General features: G+C 44.8%; 1 protein-coding gene across 3 annotated transcripts in view; it reads left to right on the plus strand.

Moving 5' to 3' along the window:
- ADGRL1 (adhesion G protein-coupled receptor L1) overlaps positions 1-25957 on the plus strand; it is a 151817-nt gene that overhangs the window by 85346 nt on the left and 40514 nt on the right. For all 3 annotated transcript variants that reach the window (XM_056851003.1, XM_056851011.1, XM_056851019.1), the window contains exons 3-4: positions 6406-6622; positions 16580-16689. In XM_056851003.1, the coding sequence (XP_056706981.1) occupies positions 6406-6622; positions 16580-16689 (327 nt within the window). The remainder of the gene's footprint in view (positions 1-6405; positions 6623-16579; positions 16690-25957) is intronic.

Consider the following 25957-nt stretch of genomic DNA (forward strand, 5'->3'; position numbering starts at 1 on the left):
TCATGAGAGGCAGGGAAGGAATGGTTGCTTCAGTGTTTGGCTCTCATGGCCCTTTCTTACATGCCCCAGGGTAATGCGGATCACCACTTTTTGGTCAGAAAGCACTTTTCCTCCAAGCCAGATTGGCCAGGGATCCTGGAGGGTTGTTGTTGCCATCTTCTGGGCTTGGAGTAGGGGTCACTGGGTATGTGTGTGTGTGTGGGGGGGGGAGGTAGTTGTGAATTTCCTGCATTGTGCAGAGGGTTGGACTAGATGGCCCTGGTGGTCCCTTCCAACTCTGTGATTCTATGATAAAACACGAGCACAAACCCAATTTGTTGCCAGGTATGAGCTCAAGCTTCTTTTCCCCTTCCTTTGTGCACCAAGAATTGTGGTTAAACGCTAGCTCTCATCTTACCCTCATCTTGTGAATGCAGATACTCAGGTTCCCCAGAGTTAGTTTTCTCCCCCACTGACTGGGATTCTAAATCTGGATCATAGCCTGGGTGATGATCTTGGCTAGGATGGTTAATCCAAATGCCCTCATTCGTGTATCTCAGGTCACAAGAGTCTTGTTTAACCCTGATTCTTGGCATGAGGAGGGATGGTGGGGGATTGAGGCAGAAGCCCAACAAGAACCTGGCTTTGTGCACAACATCCGTAATTGAAGTTATGTGTACCATCAAAATGAATCCCAAGACTATTTGCTGTCCTCTTCCTTGTAAAATCTACAGCACGTCATGGAGGATGTCATTACATTATGGCATTCCCCGCCTCATGTCATAAATACTATGAGGAAGAGGGGACCGGCACATCGTGCCAACTGTTTTGCGTCACTAAAAACTTGTAATCTTCCCCTCAATCAAATGCACTTGGCACGTAGGCAAGAGAATAGTCAAAAACTGACGTTCCGGGGCTTATTAACAAATTAACAAATTAAAATTAACAAATAGACAACTCCATTGAGTTGTGTAACAACTACAGAGCTCCTTAGAGTCCAAGGGCATGGTTGAAGGGTGTGTGATGGAGCAGTCTTACTGAAGCCTAGCAGATCTAGTTCAGGTCAGTACCCGGAGGAGAGACCTCCTGGGAAATCCACAAATGCTGGCTTGAGTACCATGGTAGAAACAAGGTGGGATATAAATGCAGCAATAACAACAATCTAAATAAGTAAATGAAGCCTGTACTTGCCACATTGACAAGGATGCAAAACCCCCGAGGACGTTGGTTAGCATAATCTCCAGCCCCAAGATGGTGTTCCCCATCTTTCACCCTTGTCTTCATACCCTATCTATCATACCTGACCATGCTGAGATTGCTGCGTGAGAGAAGCATTTGATCTTCCTCTCCCTTTCAGGAGAAGGCTTTAGCAGACAAAGTCACGGGTAAATCTCCCATAATGCACATGGTCTCCCTTTAATCAGTGCTTCTCTGTCCCATGCTTCCCACTTCAAGGAGATAAAGCTGCTGCTGCTTTTGGTGTTTCATCTCTCTGGCCCTTTTGTTTTCCATTCCTAGGGCAACTCCACAGCGCTCAGGTCCAGCTTCAAAGCACTAACCACATGGGTTTTGATAGGCAGGGGGTGGCTTTAAACAAAACCAGTTATCTGCACTAACCCTGGCTCCTTGCCTGCATGGCTGAACTTAACAACATGGATAGGGAGGGCCTGATGCCTATCACGAGGCCTCAGGTCTGGCATAGAATGATATATCTGCTTTTAATGGGCAGCGCACGAGAGCTTCTGGTTATTCTGAAGAGGTTTCTGAACAGAACCCTCTTCGTGATTTTTTTTTCTAGCTTACCTTTCAGTCCCATGTTCTTCCTTTTATCCTGTCATGCCAAATCGTCTCCAGAAAGGGATGTCTGCCATACCCGCATTCTAGATTTCTATGATTTGCTTTTTGGGAATCAGTGCTACAGGCCTATTAACTGACCACTGGCTTGCCCTCTGTAAGAGGGACTCCTTCAGTTGGAGAGTTTATGCGTCCAGTGCTAAATAGACAAGGTGATTCAGCCTTTGGTAATTACAGCTTCTCTCGCCACTACCTAGGGAGGCCTCTCATTGCCCTCTCCTTAACATGTCCACATGCAAGGAATTCTTGATGGTACTTTGCAAAGGGAACATACCTCTTCTCCACTCCAAGAAAAGCTAGGTCCCCTAGCTGTTAAAGATATGTCTGGAGAAGATAAGCCCACAATTGTCAAGATGGAATAAAGGGGGAATTGCTACTGTTGAGATTTTTATCACATCTTGGGAAGGTGTAGAAAAATGTTTGAATCTCATTGCCCCAGATCACAGGAAAAATCAAGATCAATCTCCAAATTTGGATCTGACAGCCCCTAGCCAATTATTTTTCTTCAAGTGGGTTCTTCAGAAAGCATTTCAAAATGGCCTGTGTACTGCTTCTCTTAGGATGGGGCTGCCATTTCTAAATTCAGTAATGGGGCTTGACTCTTTAAGTCAGGGAGGTGTCAAACTCAATTGTTACAAGGGCTGGATGTGACATAAATGTCACTTGGTCGGGCCAGGCCAGGCCTCGCTAGCCCAAATCAAGAGGTGGGGGGGTGGCTGGCTCTCAAGGGGCCGGATCTGGCCCGCGGGCCTTATGTTTCACATCCATGCTTTAGGTGCTTGGCGGCAGTGAGTCAGTATGCAGTAGAAGTGGCTTCCACCCAAGTACTCAGATGTTCTTTTGGCTACCTTTCCTTTCTAGGGCTGGAGGGGGTGTGTGTGAAATGAGAACCCTCCATGTTTAGTGCAGGCGGGAGGGAAATAAGAACAGGGCATTGAAACACTGGAGAGAGAGATGTTACTGCTGAGCTTTGTCATGCTCTCCCTGAGACTGTACACCCAGAGGTAGTTTCTGGATTCAGATCTGGCAACGTGACTAGACTCCATGGCCACCTTTCCATCAGAGAAGAGATCAGTAGAGAGGGGGGCTAGTGGGAAGGGCGGCTAGTGACGGTTTCCCCATCACAAACGTGCCCTCTTGCAAGTCACTCCCATATCCAGCCACATCTATCTGCAACCAGCTGTCTGCCCTAAACACCCCCCACACCAAAATGTTCCATACCGTACCTAATTGCAAACATGCCCAAATGTAACTGGAAGACTCAGTGGGGCTTCATTGAGGTGAACCAATCCCGAGGCTGCTGATGTGCCAATGCATGCCTTTGGCAGCCCTGTTTCACTCGCGATCACACTTAGAGCAAAGCCCTTTCATCCCTTCTTCATTGGCTGCCCTCTACCACCACCCCCCAGCCGCCCTTTGTTGTTCTCTCAGTTCCTACCTTCCTTGTCTGCCGGGCTTCCCCCACCACCCCCACCCTCCGCACCAGGCTGTACTAGTTAGTTACTCAGCTAATGGTTTAATTACAGACTGCCTCCGCAGGGCCCTTCCATTAACCCAGCAAGGGGGAAGGAAAAAATTACACAAAGAGCAGCTATGACATGCTTGCTTCCCAGTCCCCTCTCCAGCCTCCCTTTAAAGCCCTTAGAGCCACTAATGTATGCTCCCCACTAGGGGCTCTGACTCTTGCCCTTTGCAGCTGAAGGCACAGGCCTCTTGTCTGATTAGCTGTAGCAAGCTGAGAGGATACGAGGAGCGCTGATGGTTTGCCAGGTACGGGGCCACAATACGCAGCCACCCAGAACTGTGCAGCTCCCTTTAAAGCCCCTTCTGGTCATGCACCAGCTCCTTCGTACGTGGTCTTCAGGAAAACCAAAAGAGGCCAGTTTGATGTGCTACCCAGAGATGTTAGTGGCGGGAGGAGCAGAGGAGCAGGGCACGCCAATGCAACTGGAGCACTGAAGAAATTAATAAAATTAAATGTCTCTGCCTGAGCACAGGCCCCAGCAGGCACATCTGGTAGCCAATTCAGAGTTCTCACATGAACACATGAAGCTGCCTTCTACTGAAGCAGACACTTGATCCATCAAAGTCAGTATTGTCTACTCAGACCGGCAGCGGCTCTCCAGGGTCTCAGGCAGAAGTCTTTCACATCACCTACTTGCCTAGTCCCTTTAACTGGAGATGCCGGGATTGAACCTAATTTACAGATAATTATAAGTGTTTTGTGTTGAGAGAGAGAACGAACGCATGAACACTGGCAGGTGGAAACTGGAAGTGTTCACATGGGCAAGGACTTGAGATTGAGGAAGAACTTTGAGGGAGGTTTCCCTCAGGCAGTGTCATAGTCTCCCACTCCAACCAGTGTAGATGTCACACAGGCCAGCAGCACTGTGAACGCCACCTGCATCTGCCCCCACCCAAATGCAATGCTGCTTTCTTTAGAACGGAAGAGAACCCGCTGAATTTCATGATGAGCCTCACCATGATGGACCAGCGTGGTGTAGTGGTTAAGAGCGGTGGACTCTAATCTGGGTTTGATTCCCCACTCCTCCACATGAGCAGTGGGCTCTAATCTGGTAAACTGGCTTGGTTTCCCCACTCCTCCACATGAAGCCAGCTGGGTGACCTTGGGCTACTTACAGTTCTCTTTGAACTCTCTCAGCCCCACCTACCTCACAAGGTGCCTGTTGTGGAGAGGGGAAGAGAAGGTGATTGTAAGCCGGTCTGATTCTCCTTAAAAGGTAGAGAAAGTTGGCATATAAAAACCAACTCTCCTTCTCCTTATTCTCCTCCTTCTCCCCTTCTGCTTCTCCTCCTTCTCTGGGTCTTGCATTCACCCTCTTTGGAATTGTGCAAAGTGCAGACTCCCTCCTCTTTCCCTTTCCCTCAGACCCCCTTCCCCTTTGCACGGGAATAAGGCTGGTTAGGAATGTGGAAGGGGTGGGAGAAGAAAGCAGACCCCTTGGAGGGGAGGGCTATGGTGACCTGAGAGGAAAATGCACACAAAGTACCTAACCAGAAGTGACATGACACTTAAGAGTACCTGTAAGTGAACATGTGGAAAATGTCACATCTGGTTAGGCCTTCAGTATAGCTGGGGAGCACGCCATGAGGTTGCTAGGCAGGCACAATGTTCTTCCTGTCTCCTGGAGTGACAAAATGGAGAATGCCGGGGCGAATTGCAGCTGTCACACTCCCCTAAATGGCTCAGGTAGTATGAGGTGCCCCATAAACAGCCACAGAGGTAGCTGCAGATAGAAAGGAAGATCCTAGGTGCTGAGTAAATTGGAGGACAACATGGTCAGGCTGTGTGTTTCGAGGTGAGTTCCTCTTTGAGGAAGTCCACTGCATATGACTGTGTTCAGAAGTCGTAGCTTCCTGTTCTCTTCATCTGCCACTGTGGTGCAGAGAATTCTGGAATTCTGTGTCAACCCCTGCCCAAATCCCAATGATACAGTTGTGGAAATAGATCTCAGATGCCCTTGTCCTTCTTGCTTCACAGGGCTGATAGCAGAATTCAGCAGTCTGAGCTCTCAGCCCCGGTATCCATGTATATACCCGATATCTCTCCTATCAGAAACATGAGCGGAAAGCTCTAGCAGGAATCTTTCTAGAAACCTCCCTGATACCCGTGTGCGGTTTTCGATTGGTTCCCCCCCCCTTGTTTACTTCCCACCTATACCTCTCCAGCCTCACAAAACCTTGCAGGATTCAGAAGGATTGCAAAGAATTTTCTCAGCACATTTCCCAGACCCTTTCCTCAGCTGCTGCCTGTAAAGTGGGTCACGGGTGGTGCGTGGAGCCAAGAGCTTTGTGAAAAACATGTCTGGGTTTTTAAAGACACATCTGCCTGAGTCTGTGGAGCTTAGTTTGAATATACAACTTAGCCCAGCAAATGGGGCCAAGGTCTCTATTTTTTTTACTTCTTAATGTCAGGGCAAGCATCGCTCCACGTACAGACGTACAAATATACAGACATGCCACAGTGCAGGAAGAAGGGATCCCACACGCTTAATGTTTTGTTTTATGCATCGAAAAGAAGAACTGGCTTGGAAGTAGGGAGGTACTCTTCAGGTTGTGTATAGATAATAGAAGAAGAGTTGGTTTTTATACCCCGATTTTCTCTACCTTTAAGGAGTCTCAAGCTGGCTTACAATTGCCTTGCCTTCCTCTCCCTACAACAGATACCTTGTGAGATAGGTGGGGCTGAGAGAGCTCAGAGAGAACTGTGACTAGCCCAAGGTCACCCAGCAGGCTTCATGTGGCTGATCGGGGAATCAAACCTGGTTCTCCAGATTAGAGTCTGCCCCTCTTAACCACTACACCACGCTGGCTCTAATAGAGAAGAGCCAAAAATCCTGGTTTAGAAGGCCTTTTCTGTAGCCCGTTAGTCTCCAAAGCTGAGAAAACAACCTTCAAGTTCTGCTTTTCAGCTCTGTGTTATAATGGTATGTGCTCTGCATACCTAAGTCTAGGGGGAAATTACAGAAATCAATCAGGAGACGAACTGGAACTGCAGAAATCAAGTGGCATCAGAGGCTTGAAGCCTCCCTCTCTCTTTTCGTATTCCAGCAGGTCTAAGCCGTGCCGGCCTACCCTTTGGTCTGGTTCGGCGGGAACTGGCATGTGAGGGCTATCCGATTGAGCTGCGTTGTCCAGGCAGTGATGTCATCATGGTGGAGAATGCCAACTATGGGCGCACAGACGACAAGATCTGCGACGCTGATCCCTTCCAGATGGAGAACGTCCAGTGCTACCTTCCCGACGCCTTCAAAATCATGTCCCAAAGGTAAGAGCAGCTGTAAGACTTAAGTGGAGGTTGGGGTAGTGTTTTCTCTTCCCTAGCTGCCTTTCCCTTCAGGGTGTGTCATACCATTTCAAAATCGCACCTGGTTTGAAATACGAGGTTGTGACATCTTGATTCAAGCCAATATGTGGTCCTTTTGAAAAATCAGAGGTAGGACAATTTACAATACTTTTCAGCCTGAATCAATCATGTTATACCATCACTAGACCAATTTGCTTTTGCCCTAGTTTTTCAAGGGTTTTCTGCAATTAGGATGACTACATAGGTATTAATGAGTAGCCAAGCAATGAAAGGAAATGGATAATCTCACCAAGTCTGCTCACAACCCTCAAGCCTAGCTGAGAAATCTGAAAATATGGTTAACTGGACAGATCAATTTTCACTTTGGTCAATGGAGGCTGATCAAGAAAGTGTTTATATTAAATGGACAAAAAGGATGGGTTAGTGCCTGACTCTGAAAAGACAGGAAGAAGGAAAAAAAGAAGAAGAGGAGGAGGAGGAAGAAGAGTTGGTTTTTATATGCCGACTTTTTCTACCACTTAAGGAAGAATCAAACCGGTTTACAATCACCTTCCCTTCCTGCCTCACAACAGACACCCTGAGAGGTAGATGGGGGAGAGAGAGTTCAGAAAGAACTGTGACTAGCCCAAGAAAACCCAGCTGGCTTCATGTGTAGGAGTGGGGAAACCAACCCGGTTCACCATATTAGAGCCCGCCACTCATGTGGAGGAGTGGGGAAACAAACCCAGTTTTCCAGATTAGAGTCCACTGCTCTTAACATCTACACCACGCTGGCTGAAGAAACAAGCTCATCAAGAAGAATGTGGAACTCCTGGCTGTAGAACTGTCACCTCCCAAACAACTAAAAGATCATATGGCTGAGAAAGGAATGGCTACAGTGTCTTAATTAGGGCTTCACTCATCAGATATCCTGAAGTTTACCACCCGTTATTTCTACTCAATGATTCCTCTAAGTTCATATCTTATTTAACGAATCAGCAACTCATACTTTCCTGTGAACCCTTCTGCCTAAACACACAAATTCTTCCCCAAACAAAGCTAAGGGTAAAATTAGAGGACACATTGGAAGGCTGTGTTTCGACCACCCATCTCCTTTTTTTAAAAGCACACACGGGAAGCTCCAGTTTCCACTGGAATCATGGTGCAGGATATCTTTAACCCTTTTTCCTTCATACTGCTTCCAAGTATAAATTATGCCTCCCCCACCCACAAAGAGAAAGTGCCTGAGTTTTTTCTAGCACAGCAAATAGCAGCTAGTGTAGGGAAGACAGCAATTTATATAAGGAAATCAACATAGGGGAAAGGGTTAAACCACCCCCCACAGCTAAGATCCCACTCCAGTCTGGCTGTCCTTCCTCCCCCCCCTATTCAGTCACTGTTAAAAGAAATGCGAAGATACTGGGGATCTGATCACGTATCTCCACCATCTCTGGGCCTAATTACTCGTTATGCAGTCCTTGTGTTGTGCCCAGGTCTGCCATGTTTCGTCAGACATGCACTTCCACAATTGGAATTCAGCTCCCAGCTAAGCAGGACACTGATTCAGACCACGGCGTTTAGGGAGAGGGGGTTTAGATCTTCTCTTTCCCCCCCCCCATACCATTTCCCCAACATGAAACAGCTCCCATAAGAACATAAGAAAGGCCATGCTGGATCAGACCAAAGTCCATCAAGTCCAGCAGTCTGTTCACACAGTGGCCAACCAGGTGCCTCTAGGAAGTCCACAAACAAGGCAACTGCAGCAGCAGTATCCTGCCTGTGTTCCAAAGCACCTAATATAATAGGCATGCTCCTCTGATCCTGGAGAGAATAGGTATGCATCATGACTAGTATCCATTTTTACTAGTAGCCATGAATACTCCTCTCCTCCATGAACATGTCCACTCCCCTCTTAAAGCCTTCCAAGTTGGCAGCCATCACCACATCCTGGGGCAGGGAGTTCCACAATTTAACTCCCAGCTGGAGAAACCTATGTGTACCCTAAAAGAGTACATGATTTTGCCTGTGTGGCAAATCCCAAGCCTTTTCAGTTCAGGAAACAGCTGTCTAAGCTAACATTCTGTGTTTCCAATCCAATCCAAACCACACATGCCTGGGAATGGAGTTCCCAGCAGGGAACTCCCAGCGCATGACTGAAATACAATTCTCATGGTTGGCCTGGATATGATGTGAGGACATGTAATGTGTAGTTGGGCCCTCAGCTAGTTGAGCCCTAAAACAACTGACATAAATCCAAGAGATAACAATTTTTCAATATGGAAGAAGCCATAATCGGACCTCTACAACATATCTTGAGACTCTGTTGGTTAGACAGTAAAAAAAAAAAAAATTGAGTTTTACCATGAAACATACTATATCTTAATTAACCCAACAGTAAAGGTGTTTGCTTAGTAAACACCATGCAGGGAAGGTAGGGTTGCTACTTTTTAATGATGACTTTCACGAAGACAGGCTTGATGCCCTGGATGTCTATTCTCCTCATAGGGTGTCTCTCACACATCTACTTAGCACTTCATGTATTCCTGTGAATTTTACCTCTTTGCTTAGCATGACTGGCTACTTGAATCATCTCCTATCTCTAGTTGTTTTCAAGAATTTTGAATACGCTTAGGCAGTTTTTCAGGCAGTCAGCTGCTGACAGTGTAAGGAAATGCTGTTGTTTGCAGAGCTTGCAAATGTCATGAGACAGGCTAGATATGAAGTGTCCCAAAAAGCACTTCTGTGGGCCGCATTTGTTGTTTATTTTGACTCTACAGAAATGAAGGATTACTATGATCATGTTGCAAACAAAGTATGCAGCGTAGCCTCCGGTGAAGAATCAGGTAAACTGCTGCAGAACTCTGGAAATCTGGACTTTGTTTTCTTTTACTTGTTTATTTATTTTACTTGGTTTCATGTTGGGGGAGGACACGCATATGGAGGATTTCTGATAAACACTTTAAAACAAAAGACAATCTGGCATTTCTTCGCTCAGTGCAATTTCCAGTTCCTGTCTATGCTTCACAGTTCCTTGTCTCTATCTCTGTTGACCCCAAACGTCCTAGGGGTCCTGACTTCTTTCCCCTGATCCATGTCAAAGAAACCGTAACAAGAGATTCTAGTGCAGTGGAGAAAAATGAAAGCTGAACAAATTGTACATCTGAAATAAAATATACATGTATATATATATATACACACATACACGTATAGGTGTGTGTGTATAGCCACACTGGCTATATATATATATATAGCCAGCGTGGTGTAGTGGTTAAGAGCGGTGGTTTGGAGCAGTGGACTCTGATCTGGAGAACCGGGTTTGATTCCCCACTCTTCCACATGAGAGGCGGAGGCTAATCTGGTGAACTGGATTTGTTTCCCCACTCCTACACACGAAGCCAGCTGGGTGACCTTGGGCAAGTCACTCTCTCAGCCCCACCTACTTCACAGGGTGCCTGTGGTGGGGAAGGGAAGGCTCTCTCTCTCTCTCTCTCTCTCTCTCTCTCTCTCTCTCTCTCTCTCTCTCTCTCTCTCTCTCTCTTTCTCTCTCTCTCTCTCTCTCTCTCTCTCTCTCTCTCTCTCTCTCTCTCTCTCTCTCTCTCTGAGAAGTACAGGAGCAGAAAGGCTCTGTGCGATACTTGTTTGTAGAGGGGTGACATGTATGTAAAACAGAAGAATAGCATAGGAGATGGAGTGACATAAACCAGATCATTGCCTTTGATAGGAGGGGAATTCCAGAAGTCGCAGCAAACAAACATGCAGTCAACAAACAAAGACGTGATACTGAATGATTCATTTTTTCCCCTTTCCAAAAGCTTGCTGGGGACATTTGCAAAGAATCAGCGGAGCAAGTGAATGCATGTTACATTTCTTTGGCACTGATTTTTTTTGGCTTGTTTCAGATTTTAATTTTTTGCCAGCCTACATTGAATGAGCATGTTGTGATTGTTTGCGTTTGCCATGCATTCAGATCCTCAGTGGCAGTGTAGCTTTTTGCACACAATTGCTAATGGGCAATCTGGGCATGTGGTGAACCTGAGTCCGTTAATATACAGGTTTTTCTCAAGATAGGGGCTTTCAATTCGTCAGTTTAAGCTGGTTTTTGGGGTTTTTTTTTTAACTAGGGCTCAGTTCTGCAAGGCATATTGTGAGGGCTGAGCCATGAGCAAGTAGAGTAATCGTAACACTGAACAGAGTAACTCTGAGCATGTGCAGGATGAATTTTCCTCATTACTGAAGAGCAGCCAGCCGCTTGCACACCTATTTCTGGGAGATAATTATTTTAAGTCAGAGGGTCTGGCTTCCAAGTGGATTTGATACCTGGCACTTCTGTTTTTAGAACTGGAGTACAGGGAACAACTCTAATTGTACTTAACTGCAAAATATACCAACTAATGGTTATTAACAATATTAGATGATCAATTTGTTTCCAATACCATAATCGAAGCAGGGACATCCTGTTTGGGTTTTTATTTCTGTCATCAAGCATTAACCAATAATTATACAAATATTTTCTGTTGCTAAGCAGCTTTACCTTTTGCTTAACCGGCAATCCACAATCCATTTGCCCCAGAGGGGCTCCTGTTAAAAGTCTGTGGGATTTCCAAGGCAACTGGATCACTGGGCTTAATTTAAGCCAGGGTTTGGTCCAGGTCTGCACAACATACGATTTCCCCTCAAGTTGAATGCAGTCTATCCTCTGGGTTATGTGGTCTGAAAGATGCTTTCCTTGTCAGCCCTGCTGATTTTTGAAGTCGCAGGAAGACAGATGAAGGATTTGTATTGAGCCCCTTGATAGGATTCCATGCTGCGATGCTGTGTTTGTCTTGGTAGGCTAACAATTGTGCACATTATGGGCTTATCCCCATTAACATGCCTTCAAGTACCAGAGCTTAGCCTTGAAACAGGTAGACAAGTCTTTGACTATGTGCCTTTTGCTACCCTTTCCTTTTTATTTCAAGCTCATCTGACCAAAGATCTTGATAAAAACAATATTTACAACATTATAGAATGTCAAAATATTATAGACAATATTACTTTAAAATCTGGATTCATAAATCATTTTAAAATTACAAATATAACAATAAATAAATAACTTTATAGGGATAGCGGTATAAACAGTACATTGATAATATCTCTGTTTACCACATAATTTAACTTTATCATGTCTTTAAAGACAGTACTATTGTCAAATATTTGGCGACACCTCTGGTTATTTCTGGGACCAAGTCTCCCATCAGTAATGGAACCACCCAGGAGTCAGCAGGAAGATGGTGTCTTGATAGAATAGGAGCAATCCAGAGGGCCCTGGGTGCGGACCATTGATCACAAAATCATAGATCTATCGTCTCGATTGCTCCTGATGCACAAGCACATAGCCTGTTTGAGAATGGAGTTTTATCAAATTGTCTTCTCAGTTCAGCTGTCAGCAGGACATTCAATCTGGCGAGCATAAAAGCTGGACTATGACTAGGAATTGTGAGAAATCTCATGTATGAAGGGAGGATAGAGTTGGTGGGGTAATTCCTAGTGCGAAAGTGGAACGTATTCGCCTTGCCCAACTCAATGTGCTAGCTCGATCCTTTTACTACCCAGTATAACTGAGCAGCTACAACAGGGCACTACCCACCTGAGATTCAGAATAAAACTGTGTGTTAAGAAATATCAGACGGCAGGTATTGCTTTTCCTGGACCCTGCTGTCAAAGACATGCCCTTTAGAATAAAGAAGAAGAGGAGTAGGAGGAGTTGGTTTTTATATCCTGCTTTTCTCTACTTCTAAGGAGTCTCAGAGCGGCATAAAATCACCTTCCCCTCCCCATAACAAACACCTTGTGAGGTAGGTGGGGCTGAGAAAGTTCTGAGGGAACTGTGACTGGCCCAAGGTCACACAGCAGTCTTCATGTGGAGGAGCAGGGAAACCAACCCAATTCACCAGATTAAGAGTCTGCCGCTCTTAACCACTACACCATGCAGGGATTGCATTGTTTGCATATTTGAATGCTCTCCTCATAAAAACTCCCTGCATGTAGAAAATAAGGGCGCCAGGAGGAAGAGTGGGTAGGACCCTTCTCCTAGGCCTTCTTTCCACATATACATTTTGTGTGTGTGTATGGTGGAATATTCAAACATGCAGTCCCCTCCCTTGCCTTGTGCTATCACAAGGGGTGCTGCCTCAGATATGTAAGCTTAAATTCCAGTTGAGGATCTTCCAGTCTTGACATATTACATTAATAAATGCATGATACACAGAAAAAGACCCAAGGAACAGAGCATGTATAGAAGGTTTCGTCTAGAGTGATATCATTATCCCATACTGGGCAGAATCACTAGCATTTGTTTGAAATTTCCAAGTTAATCAAGAACTAATTAACATGTAGATTAAACAATGAGAAAGTGGCAGGAAAGGACACATCCACTTGAAATCTTAGCACAATTAGCCAGGGCTCCGGGGTATTGACTATGATATCTGATAGGGAAGTCTGCTAGGAGTTTGAAGTGAAAGCTATAAAATAGATAATAATTTCAATATACAGTGCAGGAACAAAGGACAGTTCAGACTGGGAAGCATAACCTTTAGTGAGTCTGATGCAGGTTGTTCTCTATTTACAGTCACAGCGACTTTCTCTCATAACACGTCGATTCTGACTCTCTTGCGTGCCCCTTCAGAAGTAAACCCCTGTGAAATGGTCAGCAGTCTTCCTGGCATGCTCAGCGCAACAAACATGAGAGACAGCACAATGTAGTGGTTAAGAGCGGTGGTCTCTAATCAGAGAACCGGGTTTGATTCCCCACTCCTCCACATGAGAGGCGGACTCTAATCTGGTTTCTCCACTCCTCCGCATGAAGCCAGCTGGGTGACCTTGGCCTAGTCATAGTTCTCTCAGAACTCTCTCAGCCCCACCAAACTCACAAGTTGTCTGTTGTGGGGCGGGGGAGGTATAAAAACCAAATCTTCTTCAAAAAGCCTGGGGATAATTTCTCAGAGCTGGTCCCCATTGATATTCAACACAACCCAGGAGAAATAAATATTCCCCACCCTACCACTAGTTCAACATATTACACTTCACTGGTCATAGATGTGGTTTCCTGTGACCTGGGGGATTTATTTGGTCCCCTTCAACATGGAGGCCAGTGCTCCTGTTTTGATAAGGAATGCTTAGGTACACAGCAGGTTGGGGTCTTGGAGAAGGACAGATTGGTACCTCTAATGCTGTGAGGAGTGCACCAAGCAACTGTGGCTGCGATACGATCTGCAGCCAAAGATGTGACTGGTTCAAATCCGTATCAGATGCTGAGCCTCCTTCTACCTTAGACGTTTTGGCTTGACCTGCTCCTTGAGCTTAACCGTCAGCTCTCCCTTCCCTCTTAGTTCACTTCATTCTTGCCAGTGACATTGTCCTTTGATTATCACTAGGGCCAGTGTGAGCCCCCTTTCCCTGGCATCTTTTTTCTTTACTCTCCGGCTACCCATAAAGGATGTCATGTGCAGAAAAAAAAAGCCAGTCAAAAGAATCAGGGCTCCTTTCCTGCAAGGAAAAGGTAAAGCACTTGGGGCTTTTTGGTTCTTGTAGGTTATCCGGGCTGTGTAACCGTGGTCTTGGAATTTTCTTTCCTGACGTTTCGCCAGCAACTGTGGCAGGCATCTTCAGAGTAGTAACACTGAAGGACAGTGTTACTACTCTGAAGATGCCTGCCACAGTTGCTGGCGAAACTTCAGGAAAGAAAATTCCAAGACCACGGTTACACAGCCCGGATAACCTACAAGAACCAATGAACTCTGACCGTGAAAGCCTTCGACAATAACTTGGGGCTTTTGTTCATTCTGGAAGAAAAGATGGCGAACGGAGAACACTAGAATTTTACAGGATTGTGCATGATGTGGGAAAAGCGGATGCAGAGATTGTTCTTGAACATTCCATGAGATTTCAGCAGCTCAACCAATGGAAGCTTGCAAGCAACAGGCAGTAGCTAGTTTGCATATGATTGTTTTACATTTTCATATGTATGGTATCAGCTATAGGTAAATAATATTTTCTCACGTTTGGACATTTGAAAGAATTTTGCAGTATTCTCTGCAGTGAGCAATATCTGTACCTTAACAGTGCATCAGAAAAATTGTTTGCTCTGTTCCCTTCTTTCCTAACTATTTATTATTGTTCCACCCCACCCTGCCCCACTTTGGATCTTCACGTCTCAACCCTTGTTTCTAACTTCCTCTGTTGAAGACCACCCCTCCCTCCAAATGGGACTAGCTTCGTTGAAGGCTAAGATGATGATTGCAAGGAATGAGCATTCCACCCAGGAAGCCCCGAGAAAGCACCTGGGCACTGGATTTGTGTGTGTGTCATAGAATCATAGAATTATAGAGTTGGAAGGGGTCAAAGAGGCCATCTAGTCCAAACCCCTGCTCAATGCAGGATCAGCCTAGAGCATCCCTGAGAAATGTTTGTCCAGCCTCTGCTTAAAGACTGCCAGTGAGGGGGAGCTCACCACCTTCCTAGGTAGCTGATACCACTGTTGAACAACTCTTAACCGTAAAAAAATTTTTCCCTAATATCCAGCCGATACCTTTCCGCCCTCAATTATTACGAGTCCTATCCTCTACTGCCAACAGGAACAGCTCCCCGCCCTCCTCTAAGTGATAGTCCTTCAAATACTTAAAGAGAGCAATAATGTCCCCCCCCCCTCAACCTCCTCTTCTCCAGACCAGGTTGTGGTGCTGGAAGTGCCACCCCCTCATCCCGTGCCCAACCATTTACCTGGCAAACTCCGTGGTAGCAAAGCAGGTGGCGGCTGTCCTGCCCCCGGAGACCGGGGCTGTTACCTGCTCCAGTTGCTTTGGCAGCCGACAGCCCCTGGGAGTCCCCCCTCCAACCTCCCTTGCCTGTTGCATCAGCCTTTCCAGGGAGAGCAGGTGGCAGGAGCTAACGAAGCGGGGAAATGGGGGGCAGCGCTTCTCGCGCCTCCTCTCCTTCTGGGCCCGGACGAGGGCGAGAAACTAACAATGAGAAGCGGGGTAGCCGAGGGGCTATCCGCTCTATCTGATAATCGTTGCATGAAAAGGTGGACTAAATAAATAAATGGGGCTGTTTTTAAGTGGCCAGCTGTGCTCTGGGTCTGTGGTTTTTGTGTTCAGCAGTTCAGTACGTAGGGACCAGCTAATAATATTACTTTCCTGGGTGCCATTCACTGGAGGAAGCTGAGAACAAGCTCAAGGTTTTCTTAATAGGATAGAGCAAGTTTTGGCAGGATGGACCATATTATCTGGTTGCATGTTAAGGAATGGCAGAGCCCCATCTCATTCCTGCATGGAAGCTTGTGGGTTGTGAATGACAGTGAAATCTGGGTGATATATAGGAGGTCTCCCCTTTGAGTATTTGCACAAAAAGGTGGTTAGAAGCATTACTTGGACCAACAAAAGAACATAGATGGTTTAGTATCTCACGGATGCCCCATGCACATGTGGGTTAATGGACGTGTACTTGATGTTCAACATGGGAATTTAGTTTGCTTGCACGTAGGTCAGAGATCCCTACAGTTACAGGGTTGTCCATCTTTACACAATATCACAGCAGTCAAATGCTAGCTACCGTCTTTGGTCTGTAGCCTTTCTTTCATAGCAGCGGAAATCTAAAGTAGCATGGATTTATCTGTGTCTGACGTACATAAAGACTTCTTTGGGCTGGTTCTGGAATGGGGTGAATGAAGCGCTCCCCGTCTGTGCTTTATAACTCAGGACTCCTGTAACAGCGGTTCCTGCCCACAGCTCCGTACCTGAAAATATCATTTGTATCCGAAGCAAAATAGCAATGCAGCAGTTCTTAAAAAGATTCTGAAATATGCAACACTGGGTGTCAACCAGTGCCATCTAGCGGCTTCTTTTTGAACAACGCAATGTATTGCTGCCTTAATGACCCGTTCCTCTCTTTTTCCTTGTGCAGGTGCAATAATCGGACGCAGTGTGTGGTTGTGGCTGGCTCAGACGCTTTCCCAGACCCCTGCCCTGGCACTTACAAGTACCTGGAGGTCCAGTATGACTGTGTGCCCTACAGTGAGTCCATTTCTCATTGTACTCTAACGCTTTTACCTTATTTCTGTCCTTGCTCCAAATAAGACCCCCAAGCTGACCAGGGAGGAGAGACTTCCCTCCCCCTTCATGCACATCCAGCCAATATAGGTGCGTAACATCCAGGGAGGATGTGTTTGGAAGAAGCATTCGCTAGACCTGGAGCAGGGAACCCCGACTTCTATTTCTGTGGTGCAGAAGAGAGTAGTCCAGTGGCTTGGCGGGATGGAACAAACTGTTGACTTCTGCGAAGAGAATTAAATCTGGGAAACTGAGCTGAAGATCTGTGCTCACATGGGTTACCCTGGCTGCTGCCTTAGTTTATCTGCCTTGTCTTCCCTTCTGATGCCCTGCATACTTGGATTTCAAGTACTTAATTGCGGAGAAAATTGTGGTTTTAAATCTGAGGCATAATATTTCTGGACACTGCGTTCTTTTTGCCCGGATTTAGGGTGGAGGTTGAACACCAGCTCAGTTTCTAGGCTATTATTGGACCCCAGATCCCTTAGGGAGGGTGCTTACAAATGGTCTATTCTCGGCTTCTTTCCCTACATTGGCTGATTTTAGCACAACATAGGCCTTTCTTCAGAGGGGTACCCAGTCATCTCTGCATCACAGCCCCACCCTACACCAAAGCCATTTTTCAGAGAAGTGAAAAACGCAGGGTAGCACTGACCCCTCGGAAGAGAGAATATCACTGTATGTGTGCAGGTCTACACATCTGTGTATGCAAGGTATATGTGCTTGAACATACATGCTCTCAGTAAGCAATGTATGTTTGCAATAGCTATGCGTCTTATGAGGATATGTGTGGTTCTGTAGCACCTGTCTCATCCCTAGTGAATGTGCATACGTGGTGCATTGGGTGAGTGCCTATGAGGGCAATACACTTGCCATATACACTTATGACCTGAGTGTGTATATGCATTGGCCAATGCATATACCATGGGTGCTCATATGGATAACGCTTTATGCATATGACCGTTCCCACGTTTGTGTGCAAAGCATGCACACAAACTCTGAATGTGTGTGCCTATGCATGATTCAGTGTATTGGAGTGTGCTTATAGAGGTGTGGGTGGTTCTGTATGATTTTGCAAAAGAGTCACAATAATCAACCCGGAGGTGGGAACCAGTTTGGAGTGCAGTTTTGGCAGCACTAAGGAGCAGCGAAAGGAGATGGAGGTGTACTAGTACCTCTTCCCAACAGAGAAACAAGTGGAGGGTGACTGTGGGGCATGGCTTCTCCAAAGACGTGGCTGTCATTGTTTACATGTTTATACCCTTGCTTTGTATGCTTGTAAGTAGATGGGTGGCCATTTGTGTGTGTGCATACCAGTGTGTGGACATCTCTGTGAATGCTGACATGGTATATGTGAATTTCTGAGCACAGGAATTTCTGGCCCTGTATGTATACGTATGCATGGTTATTGAATGTGGGGCATGTGTATTCGGTATGTGTTTCTACCACCACTCCCATTTCTTTTAAGCACAAACCTGTTGGGGTCCACACCAAGAGCCCATGGCGCCCAGGGAACTGAAGTTGAGCCTACTCCATTTATCCTTGGGTAAAAAGGGAAATAGGGAGACACTGACTTAACAGACCTCTTCTGAGAAGTCAGTGGTGTGCAACTGTTCTTTCCAGAGGGAAACAAGACCGGGGCAGATGATGTCATGCTCCAACAGACTGAGTGAAGGACAGGCTGTTTCTTTGGCCAGTGAGATGTTTGCCAGGTACTATGGAATATGAGAAGCAGGAGGAATATGGTAATTTCACGAGGGTTCTTTATCACCTGGAACCGATGCATTTCATTTGTGCTAATGCAACAAATGTAGTTTATTCTGCAAGGTGGCTCCTTTCCATAACTAGGCCATGTTAACTCATCTGTGGCTTTTGGGCCATGGGGCGGGGTGGGGGCGTTCAGTATAAGGCTGCAAGCTGTCTCTTGTCAGGACAAGTTCCTTTCTTGAAAGTGTACTCCTCGTTTCAAAACACCTTAACAGAACCTCCTGACCACTCCGGGTACCGCAGCCCCTGAGCTCCTCCTTAGTGCTATTTGGCATTCCTAATCCAGGCTGAAGTGCCAGGTTTTGGATGTCCCTCCTCCCTGGGTCAGCAGCTCATACACCCTCCTTCCTTCCCTCTCTGTATTGCCTGGGGTGTACAGAGAGGTTTGCTCCTTGTCCTTTGGTTTCTTGACGTTCTCCCTTGGGGGTAGGGTCTACAGGGGAGGGTCAGTATCACAGGGTGTGTCCCCTCCCCCTCCCTGCTAACGCCCCTTTGGTTTCTCCTCACAGATGAAGCAGAGAAGAGCAGGACAGGGCAGGCATAGCCTCCTAACCTCTTTAACATCCATTCCTGCCCCTTTTCCTTCCAGCTGCCGAGTGGCTTCGAAACAAATCAAATCAACGCTCATCTCAGGGTGTGACCAGCTCTGACGCCTCACAGTCAACAGCACTGGGGATCCACCAAGCCAGCAACGGGTGATAAAAGCGGCTTAGGGCATAACCTGGGGAATGAAAGGCAGGGGGAGGACGGATGACATGATAGATGCTGGGAGCAGGTGTCAGGGCTGATTGGCAGGGAGCACAACTGAGCACGGCAGAGTCATCGACACTGAGAGTGCCCCGCACTGTGTGCATACCAATACACACATTTGCATATATCATAGCATATTTCATAATACCTGCACAGTAGATGTGTATATGCCATCACATACCCTGACTCATTCACACATTTTCATGCACACGCAGACAGACAGTCATGTACACAAGCGCACACTGGGCCATAGAGGCAGATGTGCACATAGATGCTTTGCGTACATACCTGTTTCCATATTTGCACGTTCATTCAGATGTCACATGTGGACCTTCATATACTTACGGAGTACGTGTCTGTATTCCAGGGTACCTGGAACACTCAGTTACCCAGTTACACATGTTCCCATAGCCAGTTACACATACCCAGTTACATATGTTCCCATATACCATCACATATATACTTTTGCATAGATAACGAATGTGCATTTCACATGCAAACTTACAAATGTTCCCATATACAGTCATATATGTAAAAACACTCTCGTACAGATAACTCATTTACATTCCCTTGTAACTTGACTTCACACAGGAGGGCTAACGTAATGCCACAATGTTAACTATCCTGGGGGCTTTTTTCAAAAGCAGAAGATCATGGCAGCCCTGCCGGAACTTCTTGTAGTGAAAGCGGGCATCTCTTCCACAGGGCTTTCATATTGGATTCAAAATTCTTGGATTCAAGATTCAAAATTCAGCCCCTGCCACAAGCAGAGCTCAACCCCACCCCTATGTTTGCTTTTGCTTTCTGCTGGCTGTCTTTTCCTGCCTCTTTATGTAGGGAATGGCTTGATCCAGTGCTGTTGCCTTGATGGGATCAGGGCTGGGGCAGGTGACGGGAGGGGGGGAAGCACAGGAAGCTGGAGACCCCAGGGGGAGACGGGTGGATGATGCAGGGATGGCAGAAGTGAGAGGGACCAATATTGTCAGACTCTTTTGCTTCCTTCCTTTGCAGCTGCCTCTACTCTAACCAGACACCAAATCTTCCTTCCTCAGGGGCCAATCTGACATGTGGAAAACAAAAACAAAAAAAATTCATTCAGTGTGTCTGATTTTTAGTTTTTGAATTTTTTGAAGTGAATTGTTATTACTGTGTCGATATTTTTCAAAACACAACCTCCCTCTCCCTTACCTTCTGCCAACTCCTTCCCCCAGCTTTCTCTCCCTCTTCTTTCACTCCCGATTTTCTGCTGCTTGCTCTCTTTGCTTTATTTTCTTCCTGGTCCAGGGCTGCTTTGTTTCCCCTCTGTGGAAGGATTTTAAAACTACTCACTTTGGCTATTTAGGGAACTTGCTGGCTGCCACCGCTCGTGCAACAAAGCAGTTGCTTGCACAATAATGTAGTGTATCCTGGGTGCTCTCCCAAGATGTGTTTTCCAGACTTCATCAGACAAACAGTTGTGAAAACCAGGCAAATGTGTGGGAGTTATAGGGAAACTAGCATTCTGTTCAGTCTGGGATTTTGATGCCTAAATGACATCTCCAACATCCAAACAGGAATTTTGACCTGAACCAGAGTCACTGCCTAACCCAGTAAGTTCTTAGCCTAAATACATTTTCCTTACAGATCTGCACACATGTACTGCTAGGCTGAAGACAGACCAACATTTTAAGGGTGAAGGCAGACATACTATTGAAAAAGAAGCCGTGGGAGGTTTTTCCTCCACGGTATGAACTCACCTTCCTCTCATTTTGTCATTCGTATGACAGACAGACATTCTTTTGATTCTTTCAAATGTTAGAGCGCCCTTAGCCCTGTGTTTCACTTGGGCTTCCCACTTTTTTTTAATGCATCACATATATGTTTAAATTACATTCTTTGCTTTATGTGCATATATATTTAAAGAATGATTGAACAGGTGTCTAGTTGACATCACGGGTACTGGTTAGTCAGTCCCATCCATAGTGGGCTTTTGCTGGTAACTTTTAGAATTAGAGTTTGACAGTGAAAGGGGGGGAGGTATGTTTGTATTCAGTGTAGTGAGGACATGTCCAACCTGACCCCTTGTGCTCTACAAAATGTTATATCTGTCTTCACCCAAAGAGAGTTAAAATCGGTTTGAGGGCGGTTTCAATTCCACCGATAAACACTTCTGTTGTTCCAGTTTGGCCTCTGGTCAAACTGGTTTTGCAGATCTTTGAAACAATATAAACATCTCCTTACTGGAGGTAAAAGTGAAATAAGTGTACATACAGTGTGTAGTAGTCAAAAAGGGCAAGAGTCCAGTAGCACCTTAAAGACTAACAAAAATATTTTCTGGTAGGGTATGAGCTTTCGTGAGCCACAGCTCACTTCTTCAGATACAGCTAGAATGTGAATCCATCGGTCTTTAAGTAGAGGAACAGTATGTAAATGTGAATAGCAGGCTTGATGGGATTAGGTGTGATATGCAGAAGAGTCTGTGATGTCCAGGGGAGAGATGGGTGTGGAGAAATCAGCATTGGTAATGGGCCATGAATGCAAGGTCTTTATTCAGCCCAGGTAAATGCATTGACTTTAGTTTGAATATCAACTGTAATTCAGCAGTTTCTCTTTCCAATCTCCCTTTAAAATTCCTTTGTAAGAGAACTGCTACTCTTAAATCTGCAACAGAATGTCCTGGAAGGGTGAAATGTTCACCCACTGGTTTTTGAATATTGTGGTTTCTGATGTCAGACTTATGTCCATTTAATCTTTGTCTAAGAGACTGACCTGTTTGTCCAATGTAGATTGTGGAAGGGCATTGCTGGCATGTGATGGTATAAATCACATTAGAAGATGAGCAGGAATATGAACCTGAGATAGTATCGTATAGCGTGTAGTGATTCCTCTTTCTGATTGCCTTCATCTGTTTGGAAAAAAATTGTCTCTGGCTCAAGTTGAGATCTGTTTTCTAACAGGAGCGTCATGGCTTCTCCCAATTGTAGTCACTCAGAGCTCGGTTTTGGCCGGGAAGAGAGCGGGTTATAAATCGAATAAATACATAAAATAAATAGTCCAGCAAGGGTGCTAATAATTCCCTTGTTATATAGACTCCCTGTCACCTCAAAGGACTACAGTTCCTAGTGGGTTTTTGTTGGAAGCCATGACAGCTGAATAGGTTTGAAACTGATCTAAACTGACTTCATGCCTCAGGCACCGGACAGAGCTAAGACAACAAGGGCTAGCCACGATCTGTGTCACAAAGGACGTTGAGGTGAGAGTGATTACAGAGTAAAAACGAGATGAGTAGTGAATATGTTGTTGCAGTATAAAAGGCAGATAGTTTGGATTGGCAGCACACCGGAAGTAATACTGGCGCTGCACTTTTGGCATTGGCTTGACTGTGGCTAGAAATTTGTATTCAGCATTGGGCAGCATTTTTGAGGAAAATGAGGGGAAAGTGGAGAAAACTCAAGAGACCACGAAGAATACTGAAGAACAGGAAGGACAAAGGAGCTGCATAAAAAATCCTCAGGAAGGGAACACTGAATGGAATATTGTTAACTGTCTAAAAATATTTACATTTAAGATGCCCTCCAGAAGACAGCAAATAACAGTTCCACTGCCAGTAAGGGTAGGGCTAAAGGGAATGGATTTAAGGTACAGAAGATTAGATGTAGGCTAAACATTAGGAAATACCTGTAACCAAAGGAGCAACTAAGGACTGGAATAAACTGTCAAAGGACAATACAGAATCCCTTTCATGGGTGTTTTTACCCAGTGGCTAGATCTATCAGGTATTTAGCTTTGTGACATTTTTTACCCCCACTTTTATTCTCTCGTCTCTTCTTCGAGTGTTTTGATTGCATCTCCTTCTGGGGAGCCAGAGTGGCACATGCCATTGTGATATGGCCGGGGAGCAGCTCTCAATAGACCAGCCCCACAGTCTATCTAGCCTCAGAGTTCTGTTGCTCCCATGAGCAGCAAACAGTGCAAGTTTTTATTGCCAACTCTGCAACACACAACAGATCTCTCGCCTCTCTTCAGAGACCTTCTCACTCTCATCTAGCCTACAAGAACTGGTCTCATGGTTTTCACGTAGTCTTATGTACTTCATGTACGTGAGCTAACTCCAGTGAATTAGTCATGCCTTTTAACGTATAAAGCTGTGTAAGCATACTTCCTGCTAACAAACTTTGCAGTAACTTTCCCCCACACATACACTTTTGGGGGGCCTGGATGAAATTTGGTGAATGGCTCATGTGTATAGAAGGTAGTTTACTTCATCCACTACCTTAGCATTCATATTGGGGCTGGCTGGGACCTTTTGCAGAACTGGGACACCTTCCTTTGCAGGTTCATTTCAGGAAGTTCAGGAATCTGAAACATATTTCTCAGACGGTGCATGAACCAACAGAATAGTCAAAAATATAATAAAATATGGTGGTTCCTTAAAAAAACAAAACACTGTGGTATTTTCCACTTGTTTGTTTGGCTCCTTTGCTATATGGGCCTGAACCTGATCATCTTTTGTCCCTGCTTGTTATATTATCTCCATATTCTCAGTTTATTCTCAATAAAATAGTCCATAAAGTGCAACAGCTTGTTGGACTTACTATCTCCGTAAAGTATACTCTTAAGACATTAATTTCCATACATGACCGTTAAAACAAGGCAAAGCTCTTTTACATGCATGGGGAGCTGGGGCCACATAGATCCATACATTTTGATTAAAATGGGAATACTCTAGCAAATCATGGAATGGAGTTCTGGTCTTCTGGGCCAAAAAGCAGTTCATTTCATTACTTTTTGTTTTCTTTGTTCAGTCTGAATTATATGAAAGTGTGTTTATCCTGACTAATGGCATTAAATCCAAAGTGAGAACAAAATCTGTGTAATACCTTTTATTAGGCCTAACCAAATTGGTTCTTTTGTGTTAGTTTGGTTGGTACTAATAAAAGGTATTACACAGATTTGTTCTTGTTTTTGGATTTTGTGTGGACAGATATGCTGTACAACTTTTTCTGCTTTAACTGTATTAAAACCAACCTGGTTACTAATTATCCAGGGAATCCTTAATCCAAGTACGGGAAAATGTCCCTTTTGTATTTTTCTAGACATTAAATTGTGAACAGAATTCTAAAATAAAAGAACAACTACTGCTCAGAAAGTAAACGAAACTTTCAGATAAAACATTTGGTTGAAAATGTTCTGAGCTTTAAATAACGCTTGTACTATTTCTGAGCTGTTGAACATTACTTCATAGTATTTCTGCCACTCTGAGGGCAAGAAATAACTTGTATCCCAACAAATGAAAGATGAGATTAACCTTCTCTAAGAAGTTCACCAAAACACACAAAAAAGAGAACCACAGAAGCGGAGTTTGAGGATTCTGTAAAGCTCATCTGGTCCATTCTCTATATTTCCTTTTCTAGTCATATGGGGCCGTGAGGGGTTCTCTGAAGTTTCAAATTAAAAAACGGCATCTTTTTGTAATAGGCTTCTGTCTATAAAATCTATCCATTGGGGCATATTCAGTTAAACCTATTAATATACACAAAGAAGTCTGTGAAACCCTTTTTTATCAACTGGGTGTTCATCCCATTCCCTTCCTTCTGCCAGTGTTGCTGATCTTATAAGAGTTTGCTTTTTTATGAAACTGAGACAAAGTCAGTCTCCAACAATCTTGCTTTCTTTGCTCCTTCTGTTAAGAATTCACCTTTCAAGATGAGCATAGGTTCTATTATGATATTTTCCTTACAATAAGAACATTAAAAAACCCTGCTGAATCGGTCTGAACATCAGGCTTTTGCAGCATCCTGTTTCCAGCAGTGGCTAGCTAGAGGACCTTGAGGGACTCCACATGTTGGGAATGAAGATCCTCCTATTTCTGCCTGCTCTGCATCTTAAATTTGGAAGTATGCTGTGACACAGGACCTAGAAAATTCTTTTTAGCTACAATAGCTCATAGTAGAGATATATACTTTTTTAAAACTTCAATTCATTTTAGTTTTATTGCTTTTATTTTTGTTATTACATGTTTTAGGGTTTTTTTTAAATTATATGATACATTTCTGTTGATTTTAATGGGAAATCCATTGTTCACTGTAACTCCCTCCCAGCCAAGTGGAATTAAATTCTTAGAGACTCTATCCTCCCCAGGGATCCTCTCTGCCAAATTTCAGGAGGATAGGAGAAAGCGTTCACTTTTAATTAAATTCTTTGCTTTCAGATGTTTGCTAATCCAAGAAAGCAGGTAGGCAGAAATAATACACAACAACAAATCGGGGAATCTTTATATATGAGTTCCCCAAGCCAACAGACGGAGGTTAATTTTTAAACAAAAAATGGAATACATAAGCAAACCATTGGCCTTTTCCATATCTTAACTCGTTGCATTCCAGTACTTGAAGCATTTTTCTCCCAGCCCATCTCAAATACTAGAACTGAGCCTGACTGGGGGGAAATAAGGAAAGAAATCCTTATCAAGCAGATGGGAGGCACAGTTGCTTATATAGCATTAACATTAACATGGCTGTTGCCTAGATCACTTTGGAAAGACAGACCTACCAGTGCAGTCCTTTTGGGTGGCAATATCTGTATGTAATTCTGCTGATTAGTAAATATCCTTTTTAGTTATAGATCTGCCAAATCACTCTGTCTCTACTCTCCCCCTTCTCTCTGACCCCCTTTTAATCTTAACCAGATGCCAGAATAATAGCCAAATCGGAATATTCAGAATGTTACTGATAGTTGT

Source organism: Euleptes europaea, chromosome 1 (genome assembly GCF_029931775.1).
Source record: "Euleptes europaea isolate rEulEur1 chromosome 1, rEulEur1.hap1, whole genome shotgun sequence".
Lineage (NCBI taxonomy): Eukaryota > Metazoa > Chordata > Lepidosauria > Squamata > Sphaerodactylidae > Euleptes > Euleptes europaea.